This window comes from Plectropomus leopardus, chromosome 24, assembly GCF_026936395.1.
Source record: "Plectropomus leopardus strain MGB_pleo_1.0 chromosome 24, ASM2693639v1, whole genome shotgun sequence".
In the NCBI taxonomy this organism is placed as follows: domain Eukaryota; kingdom Metazoa; phylum Chordata; class Actinopteri; order Perciformes; family Serranidae; genus Plectropomus; species Plectropomus leopardus.
In genome coordinates, this window is record NC_142199.1 from 11177620 (window position 1) to 11192500 (window position 14881).

General features: G+C 40.1%; 1 protein-coding gene across 9 annotated transcripts in view; it reads right to left on the reverse strand.

Moving 5' to 3' along the window:
* Positions 1-3211: 3211 nt before the first annotated feature.
* Positions 3212-14881, reverse strand: part of LOC121962677 (sodium- and chloride-dependent GABA transporter 2-like) — a 38780-nt gene continuing 27110 nt past the window's right edge. For 7 of the 9 annotated variants that reach the window (XM_042512921.2, XM_088074492.1, XM_088074494.1 and 4 more), the window contains 6 exons: positions 13840-13952; positions 13566-13703; positions 13300-13402; positions 9483-9583; positions 7647-7817; positions 3422-7544 (listed from right to left, as the gene is read on the reverse strand). In XM_042512921.2, the coding sequence (XP_042368855.2) occupies positions 7392-7544; positions 7647-7817; positions 9483-9583; positions 13300-13402; positions 13566-13703; positions 13840-13952 (779 nt within the window). In that variant the 3' untranslated portion in view covers positions 3422-7391. Of the gene's footprint in view, positions 3353-3421; positions 7545-7646; positions 7818-9482; positions 9584-13299; positions 13403-13565; positions 13704-13839; positions 13953-14881 lie in introns of those variants that run through there. The other 2 variants (XM_088074491.1, XM_088074490.1) reach the window with 2 other exon arrangements.

Genomic DNA, 14881 nt, shown 5'->3' on the forward strand with positions numbered 1-14881 from the left:
CTCTTCCAAAAAGCGCATCCTCCCGCTGTCCAAATCCCCCATGAAAACAGTCACAGTAGTAACCAACAGGCGAGCAAACAAAACCATTGAGGAGAAAAAAATGGAAAAAGCACAGCAGCAGAGAGGAACAGTGTGCAGGCTGGAGAGCACTGAGCTGAACTTGGAGAACAAAAACACAAAGTTTGCTCTTAATAGGACCCGGAGAGAAAAAGTCCTGCCCCCTTTGCGCTCAATCACCACTCCTCCACCCCCCTCTTCTCTCCCTCTCTCTCTCTCCCTCTCTTCCTCAAATCAGAGTAAAGTCAAGTGCTGGAGGAGAGCAGAGAAACCTGAACAATGCTGTCACCGGAGTATTTCCCATCTCCTCAGCAGAGGAAAAAAGAGCCTGTAGACTACCAGTCACTCAAAATCAACTTGGGGGGCAGGGAAAGAGACCCTCTAAACAGGGATACTCAACTTGCTATGTTTGGGGCCACTTATGGAAAATGTCAGGAGGCCAGGGGCCAGTAGCAGCAGCCCCATACATGTTTATAGGAGTTAAGGACATTTCTAGGATTTTTGCATATTTATAGAGACAACTGGCTGACATTTCTACTGTTTTGGGACATTTCTAGGACTTTAGGCTGTTCCTAGGATTTTAGGACATTTCTAAGATTCTGAAACATTTCTAGGATATTAGGATTTTTCTCAGGTTTCAGGATGTTTCTTGGATTTTAGGACATTTTTATGACTTAAGGATGTTTCTAGGATTTTAGGACATTTCTAGGGTTTTTGGACGTTTTAAGGATTTTATGAACATAAACATATACATAGGACCTAAGGATGTTTTTTTTTTTGGATTTTAGGATGTTTCTAGGATTTCAGGACATTAGGGGCTTAGCTTGGATCTCTGTTGGGGGTGCGGGGATCCTCCACTCGCACTATTGTCCAAATAAACAAGCTCTATTTTGATGCAGATTTATGCATTCTAGTACCTAATATATACTAAAATTCCCAAAACAATTTGAATCAATTAAGCGTGAATTAGAAAATGGTTGGGGGGCCACCCAAGCAACGGATCAGGGACTAGATTTGGGCTTCAGGCCGTAAGTCGAGAATCATTGCTTTAAACAATCACTTCACAGAAAATCTACCTCATTACTCCTGATTTTTTTCCATCAATTTCAGGATAAATACACAAGCAAAACAAGTTCCCAAACAGCCGTATGCTGTACCAACACCATTTATCTCAGCCATTAAACACCAGCCTGTTATTTTTACACTCTTCCCACTTTGACTCACTTAATAATTGAAGGCTAAAAGTCCAACAGGACTTGACTGCCGAGTCTCAGCAAACTACAGGGGGAATAGATAATTTATGGCCCTTTCAGAATAAGAGTTCTGGGGACATTTAATGGCGTGGAGGAAATCTGTGGGCTTGCACACACTAGGTGCTGTGCATGGGTATGAGAAAGTAAAGAAAAAGTGTGTGCGTGTGTGTGAGTTTGCAGGTGTGTGGCTGCGCCTGGAACTGCCTTGGGAGCTGTCGTGATTATTTATTGTACCTTTAGGGAAGTGTGTGTGGTGGTGCCAATGGGATGTCATACTTGTGTGCAGGGAGGGATTTAGCCATGCATACCTCACTGTGTCTCACACAAACACTCTCAGAGAGCCTTTCTTTAAAAAGTCTTAAAAGTTCCAACACTGCTCATTTGCTGAGTCACCTTACAGCTATTACCTCTGCACACCACAGTCTCAGTGTGTCTGCGGGCCCGGAGCGGGGCCTCCCCACGCAGAACTTGAGAGCAGATATTACATTTCAACTTTGTGAAACAGCGTGTCGGCTCTCCTAAAACACCATGCTAATCCAAAGCCCCTTCTACGTGACTGAGCGGTGTGGGTAGTATGGCCCAGTGCATGCAGGGATGCAGCCAAAGGAGTGGGCGTGTGCATGCGTAGCTGAAAGCGGAACACGGTGTGCTGCCACCATAAATCCTGACGTGGTAAGATCCATATAACATCCCACACTGAGGATCCACTCTGCATTCAGACAACTGGAATGATGACAGTTCTTCAACAGAGGGGCCACGGGTGCATTAAAATCTCTGCTACGGCCCTGCAGCCGACTATCGAACACTGCGTCCTCATCCAGTATTGAGCATGTCCAAATCAACTGTTATGCAACCTCCCGCCCCCACTACCCATCTCTTTTTCTCTCCGTCCTCGAGTCTCTAACCCGTCCATCACCCCCACCCCCAGCTGCTGCCTGCATCTCCTTTACACCAAACTGTCAAGTGTATTACCTGCAGGAAAGAGACAGAGCTGTGTGTGAGAGAGGACATCTGAGGGACATCAACATAAACATATATGCATGCTCGCATGTGGAGTTTATCCCCATATATGCGCAAAAAATGGATGGTGCAGCTGCAAACTAGTGGCACCTAGCCCGAGCAGAAATTAGGCAACTTTCCACAGCATCTTTCAACACTGACACGACACACACACACACACACACGCACACACACACACACACACACACACACACACACACACACACACACACACACACACACACACACACACACACACACACACACGCACACACATGCACGCACGCACGCACGCACGCACGCACGCACGCACGCACGCTTTGGCTCACTATGTCCTCCTCTCCCTCCCTCTTCCTCTGCTCTTTGATTCTCACACAATCAGCCCATTGGATCGTTTTTAATCCCCGTCATCTGAAAGTGAGATGTATGCCAAAGCAACCATATGGACATAAACCGCCCCCACACACAATTACACAGTAACCCGGATCACACGTGCTGGATACAGTATTGAGCGTCACCAAAACAAGTTGTGTGTGTGAACCCGCGTGCCGAGCCACGTGTATGTGTGCCACTTCCTACGGCGGCTAGGAGGGGAGGGAATCCAATACGGTTAATTGACAGGCCGAGCCTTTTACATAACCGCCAGGCTCTATCTAAGTGGTGGTGTCAGAATCCCCCTGGTGCTCCCTCCCTCTGTATGTCTCCATGACTCCCTCTCCTCCGCTACACAAACACACACACACACACACACACACACACACACACACACACACACACACACACACACACACACACACACACACCCTCCCTCCTTCTAACCCTTCATAGATGTTAAAGCAGTAATTCCCATCAGGATGAAAACGCTTCAGATGAAGGGAAATCACAGTGCTTGTTCTTGTCACGGTTGAACAGCTGATGGGAGTGTGTGTCTGTCGTTTCCTCTCTCTCTTTGAAGAAACCAGGTGTGTTCTTAGCATCTGTTACCATGGCGCTGAGGAAAGGAGCAGCATCTCCTGGGTAGCGTCCACTGCAGGTATCCTGTTCTGGGGGAACACAAACATACACTTGCACACACACAACTCACTTTTGTCTTGTAAGAAATGAACACAAACTTTTGAACACAGTGTATGTATTAATTCAAAAAAAGGTACAAAAGCAACTCAAAGAAAAGGCACATGTAAACAGAGATGATAACACACTTGGATCAGTTTGAATTAAAGATAGCAGATGGTTTTAAATGAGTCTCAGAGGAGCTTTGCGAAGAATTCAAATTAAAAAAACAAACCATTTATGTTTAAAGACTTTAAATGCACACAAGAAATATTGCTTATCTTTTGAAGTAGTTCTCCTAGTAAAGAGTATATCCCAGAAAGACTTCGTGGTGATGAAAAGAGCACATTGTCTGTAATGTCTGTCATCGTAACTGTTAATGACGTATGAAAAATACATTTTATCAACAAGGTCCGAGGTTGGAGTGTTAGTGTTAGTGGAATATTCTCTTTCATTTGCCATGTAAACAGCTGAGTAGGAATATTGTCTTTTTGCCAAAAACTGGAATATTTTGTACCTGTAAAGGTAGTCAGTGAAGGATAGACAGCAATGATTAGTCGATTAATCGATTATTCTATCAAAAGAAAATTAATATCAAACTTTATTTTTAAGATCGATGGATTGTCATTTTTTAAAGTAAAAATAGTACTTTTTCTGATTATTGTTTTTTATATGTATAACTGGCTGCTTTCATATAATTTCTGATAGAAAATAAAACGTTTTTGGGTTTTGGACTGCTAGTTGATGAAAAAAAAGCAATTTAAGATGTTACTGTTACTTTGGGGCCTGGGGAATTGTGATCAGTATTTTTCAAAATGTTTTGACATTTACAGACTCATCAATTTATCAATAAATCATATAAATTATCAGCAGATTGACCCTTTCAACCTTGAGCAAATTATTGTGATTTCTTTCACAAACACAGGAAAAAAGGGAATGAACAACTTGGTCAGAAATGATCCACAAAGTGCAAGGAAGTAGTACATTTAGAAAATAATTTTTTTAAAGCTAGGGGAAATGGCTATGGAAAAACTATATTTATAATAATCATAATTACATTTTTTGCCTCTGTTTTTTATTTTCTATTTCTATTTTGTTTTTTTAACTAATTTCAGCTAATCTTGTACTTTTACTAATTTCTTGCTTTGAGTCATTTCTTTTGTTGTCTATTGCCTTCTACCCATGTTTTCACAGAAAACAAGCCAATTTGCTTGGGTTTCAAAGGGTTGATCACACTCAAAATAATGATTAGATGCAACAATAGTGAAGGGTAAACAAACATAAGAACCTGTTTCTACAAAACCAACATTTACATTCGCATATTGCATTTTCTTCTAAAAAATATTAACATCTATACAATGCTTAGAGGTCATTCCTTTGTTTGCCACTTGAAAGTTCCTCTGCATGTAAAAAATGTACATGTTACAAATAAAGATACAATCAAATTCACATAGAGAGTCACAATGGAGTTCTATTCTTACATTTAAAGTTAAATGCTTTGGGCTTAGAAAAAAAATCAGTTTTGTCATCACAGCAGCAGCAATATTTCAATATTGCATTAATACCTGCTGATTCAGATACTATGATTGCATCTCTCTCAGTTTGATAATGAGAGTTGTTTTTGGTACAGTGCAAAGACGTTCTAATGACGCCTGTTGTTTTGCATTAAGTAGTGCATCTAAGACGGAAACTTAAAAAACTACAACTTTCCTGCTCAATTTCTTAGACAGATGATGGAGAAAACGGTTAGTGATCACTGCAATCATTCTGTCAACGATGAAGTGTAAACATGTAAACATGAGGTCATACTGGCAGTAAAAAGCTGTCTTGCTGATGCAAAGCTTGCATTAGTGCCACTTGGTCTTTGTATAAGTCATGGTCTCAACTATTCCAACTCCATGATATGATGATCACGTGCTATTATGGATCCCACCACTCACATGGCAAGACGCCCATCACCGCTCACTCTACATGGGGCCTGCAGAGCATGTTGGATCCCACATCCAGGGATTTTTGAACACTGGAGGACAGCCAACTGTGAGTGCTCTGTTGTGGCCCCCCGCAGAGCTCCTGCCCTCTGGTTCTCCAATGTGCTCTGCTCTCCTCTTACCCGCTATGACTGCTTCTCCAGCCCCGTTAAAGCCTCCAGCAAGCCCCACCGATCCCTGGGCTGTGGCAGCAGGGTCTGCTGCCACAGCCCAGGGCCCTCTGTCAGTTTTCCTTCAGTGTCTACATACCCCTGGATTTGGAGCTGTGGACTTGGGCATTTATTTCAGGGATATCCTGCACTCTGAATTTTTATTTGCTATGCTTGAACCCGGCCACCAAGAACGCCCCCTAGCCTTGCAGAAAGTTTTTCCCAGTGGCCACTTGCAATATTAAGCTACAACTAAGCTAAAGAAAAGCATTTTTCTCATAGACCACCATAGTAAAAGAGACTTCTGTAAAACTGTTACAGGACTCCTCCAACTGCAAACAAGGTCAATTATAACCCTTTTTTGATGGATTTTTGATTCATCTAGGTTTTTATTTTTGTAAAAAAAAGGTAATTTAAAATCTGTAACGTCGCCACAAAGCCGATGAGCAAAGTGTTAAACATGACCATAAATATTCAGTGGGCTGCATACCATGGAAGTAAACTTTTTTGGCATATGAGCCACGTAAGCAACTACTTTAGAGTAAAAAGGTGCCATCTTAACATCTGATATCTGGGAATTGTTACACATGTATGGATTTCACACTTAACCCAATCATAGCACAAGCTTTCCAAAAAAAGCAATGGGACCCATAATAACGTGATCACAGAAGGTGAAACACCTACGAAGAAGTCCACACAGCTCCCCTGTAAAGAGAGGAAGACTAACGGTGCATTCAGGTGACGACTTGCGTCGGATATGTGAGTGAACATTAAAGGGTAACCTATTCACTATTTCCCCATATTTTTGAGTCTAAGTGACAAATGGGTAACAAATATTTTTTAAATTGGTCCAATATTGAGCAAAAGAGCTGCAGACTGCAGCTGCAGTCTTTTTTTTTCAGTTTCACTCTCATTGTTTTTGCACCTCAGAGGTTCAGATTGTTAGTCTAAATGTCTGACAGCATTTTCAAACTGATCCCAACAGAGATAGACCTTTTGTGAAAGAGTAATATTAACCAGAAACAGCCCCAAGACTGCTATTGTCAAACCCACCAGACTTCATTTAAATCAACAGTAATTTCAGTGTGTACAGAGCCAGCATAGTTTTACATCTAACTGGGTGAATACAGCCTAATTTCTACCAAACCAGAGTTGGTTATTGTTGAAACAATGGAAAGATGACCCAAGACAGTCTCAGTGAGATTTATTTTGTTTTTGTCAACTTTGAATGGAGTGTGTTTTAAAATGATAAAATTGCTGTTTATTATATAGAGTCTGGTGGGTTTGGCAATTGTAATATCGGAGCTGTCTCTTGTTAAACAAAGAGGATCTTACTCTTAAACAAAAAGGGCTATCTCTGTAGGCATCTTCTCCATAATGTCAGACACTGAGAATAACAATCTGAGCCTGTCACACAGTTTTAGTAGACGTGCATCAATCAAAACAAACATCGGCCCTTAATGTTTAGATTGCAGTCTGTTTCGCTGCTGCCCTCTTGTTCAATACTAGACCAACTGCAGTTGTTTCCAGTAGTCAGATGGACACAAAATCATGGGATAGACTGAAAAATACTGAAGTTACCCTTTAAGTGAGATGTTTCACTTCATGATGAACCATATGAATGACAAATAAATGCAATAGCCTCCAGTTTTGTGTGATTAATCCTGCGATGACTTTTCACCGGCTAAAGATTCTAAAGAAATCTGGCGATCATTGGACAGCCTGAATGCAACATTAAACTAAAGACCTGGGTGTGGTGGACCGTGACTTTTGATATGAGATAGGCCCCTGCAATCCATTAAAACACATACAATCTAAAAACGGGGATCCAGCGGTGTTAACTCTGACCTTGATTGGCTGACAAGCACCCAATGTTACATCAGCACTGAGCATCATCAGGTCTTGCAATCCTCAATGATGTTTGTGAGCGGCTCCTTCTGCTTCTCACTCAGCGGCAGCATGGTGCTGTAGGGGGGCGCTGACATGTTGTTGGCAAAGTGGAGCGGGGCCGGTGAGTTTTTGGCTGGAGTGCACAGACACCGGAAGCGCTGCAGGGTCAAAGAGTCACAGTTGGTTGATTGGTTTAACACAAGTAAAAGTAATAAATCAGCAGCAGAACAAGGTAGTAAATGAATCAAAGAGAGTGTAACCTGTGGCAGGGTCCCCGGGGTGGTGGCCATGGCATAGATGGCCCAGATGGGAAGAAGGGAGACAGAGGAGATAGTAAGGAGCCAGCCCAGCGTGGTGGCCCAGGTAGGAGCCACCAGGCCTTTCCCCAGTTTCAATGGAGACCAGCTCACCAGGGAAAACAGAAAGGTAGCCTGTGGGCATAAAGAGGGAGGAGGGAGAAGCTAGCATGACATGGTTTCATCACTCTAGCTTAAAGACTCAGCCCGGTACAGCCTCTGAAAGACGGAAATGTCAGCTGGCGATTAAAAACAAAAATAAGGTGTTATGTACAAACCTTAATTGCATCTAATTAAAACATTAACACTGACAGCCCTAGTTGTAAGGTATGGAGAACAAAACTTCATAATGTTAACATCCACACGATGTGAAATTATATCACTGGCAGACATTTAAAATAATGTCAAACCAAATTATTTCCATCCAAAACTGAACACCTGTCTAACGTAAGAGTCCTAAAAGTTTCTGATCAGTCATTGGTAACCACTGCAAGAGAAACTCCTGAATGAACACTTTGTACATAAACTTGAGCAGGATAGCTGTTTATGTTGACGCTATATTTTAACGTTGCTAGGACACCCAGGGACATACATAGAGACCTAAGTGAAAATAGTCACATTGGCTATTTAGACCCCAGGTGTAAATAGCATTGTTGGCTACTAACACCTGAGTGCTAATAGCATCCACCAACAAACAAATGACAAACATAACAATGGCATATCACATCACACATTCAATGTATTACATTACATGTGTATGTTATACTGCATATTACTTATGATTAAGTGGCGAAAATATCCATAATGACATGCATTTTTAACAAATGTAAATAAGTTAGATTTGATGTGTGATTTTGCAGGATAAATCATACATTACGACAAGTGGTGAAAGAACTATTGAGAACCTTTACTTAAGTAAAAGTACTAATACTGACCCATGAAAATACTCTGTTACAAGTCCTGCATTGAAAATCATACTTAAGTAAAAGTAAGACAGTATAATCAGGTAAAATTATCTTAAGTATGAAAAGTAAAAGTACTCAATGCAGAAACATTTCCAAGAAAAAAAATCCAAAAATATAAAAGCTATAAAAAAATATAAAATAAAAACAAAAACCCACCCCAAAATGATTTTAAAAAAGGAAAAAAAAACCCACCCCAAACCTCAAAATTATAAACAAAGTTTAAATTGATAACTTCCCCAAACTGGGATAATAATAATAATAATAATAATAATAATAATAATAATGATAATGATAGAAAATACAAAAAATTTCAAAATAGTTGTGGCAATTAGGCAATTATTTTCTGTGAACTGACTGATAAACTGCTACAGCTGTCCTTGTATAAACTGTTAATGTTTATTTATACAAAAATCTTAATTTGTAAAGTAACTGAATATGTCACATGAATACAGAAGTACAATATTTCACTCTGAAATGTAGTGGAGTAAAAGTTCAAAATAGCATACAAGTAAAGTACAAGCACCTCGAGTTCATATTTAAGTACAGTGCTTTTTTCTGATGGAGCTGAGGACACAGTTTCTGGTCAAATATAAAAAAAAGTCTGTTTGGTTAAAAAAAAAAAAGTTTGGACATCAAGTTTTCTCATGTCAGTACTCTGCATTTTTCCTTTGAGATAGAGAAATGCAAAGTTATTGTTTGGAATATGACATGGAAAGACCACTTTTGTCAAGAAGCTAGACTGATTGACAGGCACATGCATTTATGTGTCTACTATTTCCCAGCGAGCGGACACTGAACAGTGTGAAAGCAGGTCAGCGGGGAGAAGGTCACTCACAGTGCACACGACTGGGGTCAGGTATTTCCAGCACAGCTTGAAGACAGGCAGGGGCCTGTAGCCGGTCATATCCCTGATGTTGGCACAGAAACGCTCGGCTCCTGCGGACAAAACAAGAACACTTTACCACAGGTGGTTGGGGTTTGGTTTGACATCATGGTGTGGTTTATGACTGGCTTGTTGTTTTTGGTGGTGGAGGCTAACTTTGGTTGGATTTTTTTTGCCAGTACCCACGACTATAGAGGAAGGTACTTGAAAAAGGTTTTGAAAAGGAAAACTTTAACCTCAGTTTCTAGAAGTAAAAATAATAACTACATAACAAAACTTTAAAAATTAGGATTTGATTGTATTTATTTTTTAGTGATGATGCTATGCCGCTATATCTCAGCTTTTTAGTCAGCAAAAAATGTTATCACAACCTATAAAAGTAAAGATCACAAAAAAGTTGGGCATCCATCGTGCTGCCCGGCATGAATTTACATCTTTGCATTGACTTTGTTTGTAAAATCGCCATGCAAAACACTCACACCGCATTTGGTGTGAACACACCAAAACAGTAATTCCTATTGAACAGAAACTAAAATGCTGTGCCAAAGCTGCCACAGACAGAAGCACTAATCCCTCCTGCCACATGTAGTACTGATTGTCTGTAGCTTTTATGACATCCGATTCAGACTTTTGTTAAATGTGAAATAGAAATGTTACAGAGTCAGACCCAGTGCCAAAAAGGACTGTAAAAGTAGGTGTCCCTTTTCTAAAATAACCAAACCTGAGAAGTGAGCCGTGGCCAGCAGCAGAAGAGTGTTAGCGTGTGTTAGAGTGCTTAAAAAACTGTAAAATCCCACAGTCATTAAAAGGGGGAAAGGTGCAGAGGAGTCCTGACCGCTGTGTTACCCAGTCCACTAAAACCCCCTCTCCTCACTCACCTCCTGCTGGCACAGCCATAAAACAGGCTTCTTGCTATTTGTATTCCCACACACACGCTCACTGACACACACTCTCTGCTCATCTACTTCACTTACCCGCTATCTCCTGTGATGACACAGCTCTTTTCGTCACAACTGTTCTTGCTCTCAATTCCTCACCAAACACAGAGTGACCAGTCTAAAGGCTCTACCACTTCCTGTATTGTATTCTTTTGCATTTGCATTTGCATTTGCATTTTAAGGAATTATATGACATTGTGACACTGGAGTTACTGATCACAATAGAAAAGAAAAAAAACAGAAAGTTAAAAAATACAGAAATCTAAAAATACAATGCAAAACAAAATATCTAAAATATAAAATATATCTAAAAAATAATAATATTAATAATATTAATTTGCACATTTATATAAGTTTATACAAAGAAATTTAACTGGTTACATAACTTGCACTTCATAAGATATAATTTATCAAGGACTAATAAATTTTAATCAGAGGATACATTTGGTCACCATAGACACATGCATACCAGCACACATCATCACATGTGAGTGTGTGTCCATGTGAATACACAAAGACATCATTACATTAATCTTCAGTATCATGTCTGATGAGAGTTCAACGTATGTGGCACATTTCACCAATCTCACTCTAAAACAAACAACCTTTTTGTAAATGCTATAAGGTCCCGGGTCTGGCCGGGATAGCGGCTCCCAGGGGCCGCCAGGCTGAGACTGAGAGGCGACAGGGCCCAGGGGCTGATTTAGGGCCAGGAGGAGACAGACAGGGGCCTGGCTGGGAGCCAGTCTCCTTACAACAGTGGGTCACTGCAGCCATGTTAATATACTGTCTACTGACTGGCAGAGGAATGCAGAGGGAGGGGAGGAAGTGGAGCGAGTGTGTTAATCAGATTTAAGGAACCACTTTCATTAGTGGAGGGATTCAAAATAAAAGGTGTTAAATTCTTGTCACTGTTGTGTCTTTTTATTTCTGTGAGAAATGACAGCAGTCAGCCTCTGATGTATTTGAGCATTTACTAATTATACAATATCCTGTTGTCCCACTAATGAGCTCAGACAGAATCTAATTAAATTCAGACATGGAATGAGATTGTGGGATATTTTCTATATCTAAATGTATCAGGGTTAAACAGTAGGGGACAGTGACAATTTACTTGAGTCGAGTTTTTGAGTATCTGCACTTAAGTAGAGTTTGACGTTTTTTGGAAATGTATTACGTTGACTACACTATACTTAAAAGACAAATATTGTACTTTTGACTCCACCACATTTCAATAGGCGGGTTTCCATTCACTCTCAAATTCGAATTCGAAAAATTTAAATTGCCAATATAAAATACGCCTAATGGAAAATCAAAATAGAAAAAACTCCCATTTATCGCAAAAAGTTTTTACGCTCGCATGAGGTGGTATTTCAGGCAATTTAAAAAAGCCATTTTTTGCTTTTATATGTAACATGATGCTGTGGCTCTGCGCTTGTCAGTAGGAACTGGCTCCCTCATAATGCAGCAGGCGCTGCAAAGTTTTGAATCCACACTGATGATTTTGGACATTTTTGTACAAAATGCATAAGTCCATAAACTGAGATCATGCAGTTCTGCATGTGGTTTGTTTGTTGAAGTGGTGCTCAAATGGGGCAACTCATTGATAGAGACAAGTAGAAAGGAGAGGTCAGCAGCAGGCGGTTGAAATTGGTTATGCGGTGTTAGTAATGGATACGGCAGCAGATGGAGATGAAGAGTCCCCACCAGATTTCATGATTGAAGTATTTGAGATGAAGAATGACTGGTGTCATTTTAAATGTTTGCGCTGTTTACTGCACACAAACTTCATCACAGCCTACAAGACTATGAGCATGTCTACAGGTTTATCAGCATATTCAACAAGCTTTTTATTCTACCGGTTACACAGGCAAGTCATTGTATTCAGTGGGTTGTTTTAGAGTCATTAGGCTCTGTAAATGCATTGTGACAATATACAATGATGTGATGAGATAAAAAAAGTACTTTGAATACTTACTGTAAAAGGCAAGTACTCTAGTACTTGAACTCTAATAGTCATATTTGATAAGGAATATCTATACTTTGATTCAAATTGTGTACTTTGTCCACCACTGGCGTAAAAAGAAAAAAAGGCAACAAAGACAAAAGAGAAGAAGAGGAGAGGAGAGGAGAGGAGAGGAGAGGAGAGGAGAGGAGAAAAAAGTAGAGCAGAGTAAAGGAGGGGAGGGGAGAGGTGAGAATGAAAGGAAAGGATGAGTGGAGAGGAGGAAAGGTAATCAATTGAAACAGAAAGGGAAGGGAGAGGAAGAAAAGGGAGGAAAAGGGAAAGAGGACAGAAGTAAAGGAAAGGAGAAGGTAGAGAGGAAGAAAGCAAAGGACATGAAAATAATGGACATTAAAGAGGATTATAGGAGCAAAGTGACTGAAATGAAATGTCAGGAAAGGATCAAGGAAAGGAGAGAAGAGAAAGAAAATGATGAAAGGAAAGAATGAGTGAAGAGGAGGAAAGGACATCACAGGAAAGGAAATGTAAAAGGAAATGAGGATAAAAAAATGGAAGGGGAAAATGGAGAGCAAATACTAAATGAAATGAAATGGAAATAAAAGGAAATGTGATGGATAAAAAAGAAGAGAGCAGGAGAGAAAAGGATGACAGGTAAGAAGTAGTGGAGTGGAGAGCATAGAAGGAAAAAAAGAAGTGGAAAATAAAGGAAAGGAAAAGACAAGATAGAGAGGAAGAATGCAAAGAAAATTAATAGAAAGGGAAGAAAATGGAAATAAAGAAAAAGGTGATGGAGGGAGATGGAAGAGGAAAGAAAATGATAAAATGAGATGAAAGGAAACGTATGGAGAGGAGTTGAGCTCTGTACCGTAGACCCAGCCGATGGCCAGAGACTGGAAGATGGAGAGGAGCAGCAGGCTGGCTCCACTGCAGGAGAAATGGTCATAGATCTGAAACACATAGAGACCGCCCTGCATCGCCGAGGACACAGACATGCAAAAAACAAAACAAACAAATGAACAAATAAAACCCAGAGATTATTCCACGATTCTATATCTCTTAAAAACGAACAGTATTAGAGACTCATGTACACCTCATACACACATCCATCCATCCATCCTGAGTGTGACTCACCGGCGTGACCATGACCAGTCCGAGCAGGAAGCAGACGAAGCAGATGAATAGCAGCAGCAGCTCTCTGCGGTAACCCCGTCGGATCAGGTGAGGGTACAGATCAGTCACCGACGTCATCAGGGCCTCCAGACTCACAAACTGGGTGACGCAGGAGAGACAGGATCAGCGTGGGCGCTGTCAGTTTCACACTTTTTAAAACACATCAATGCCATCGCAAGTGATTCATCAAAGTGTGTGTGTGTGTGTGTGTGTGTGTGTGTGTGTGTGTCTCGACCTGTGTGTCCAGCCCCAGCATGATAATCATTAAGAAGAAGCAGACGGCCCAGAGCTGGGGTACAGGCATCATGGCTACAGCTCGCGGGTAGGCAATGAAAGCAAGGCCCGGCCCTGAGAGGATAAACAAAAATAAATGATGAACAAAGTTAACACATGTTCTAACAGCTGGCTGTCGAGCTGATTCCACAGATTCAGATTCTGCCTATTGTGTCCAGAAGTCCTGTGTCTTTTTTTTTTTTTTTTTTTTTTTTATGAAGAAGAAAGCAAAATGTGACAATACATATATAAAATAAAACCCTACATTTTCAGCTAAAAAAGGCCACAGATGATGCTATTGTTGTTTGTAAAATAAAGAAAAAAATATTATAAGCTGGGCATCTACTGCTTAAGGCAAGTTAGATTTAAGACTTTTTAAGACTTTTTTAAATTGCCACTTTAAGATCATATTTACAATAGCCAAAATTAAAGAAGGACAATTTTAATCATAACATAAAACATACATTTTTTTGGCCAGTTAAAGACTTGGAATATGTATATGTAATGTGTTGGAGAAAGTGGACCACATGGAGGACAATAAACAATATTAAATTACAAGTATCTATTTGGTTTACTAACTGAAGAGGAAAATATCTTGCAGTTGTTGACTGATTTTCTTGACAATTTTCTTTTTTTAATGATGCGTATGAGATTCTGCTGCCTGGATTCCCATTATGATGAGTTTAAGAAGAAGAATATGGTTAATTAGTTACCAAAAATAGATTTTGCCAATTATTAAGATTTTACAATGCAACATCAGAAAAAAAAATACTCATAAAATCCTACTTTCCAATTGACAATTTTTAAGACTTTTGAAAGATTAATTTACAACATTTCAATACAAATCAAGGCCTTATTTTCAGATTAAAGAATTTAATGCCTTTAAAGACTTTTTATGGATCTGTAGGGACCCTGTAAGGCTGGTGTTACTCTGTCCGCTTGGTTTTATGTGGCTGAACATAATGATATTATAATAATGATGACATCCTACTCTAATGAGTTCA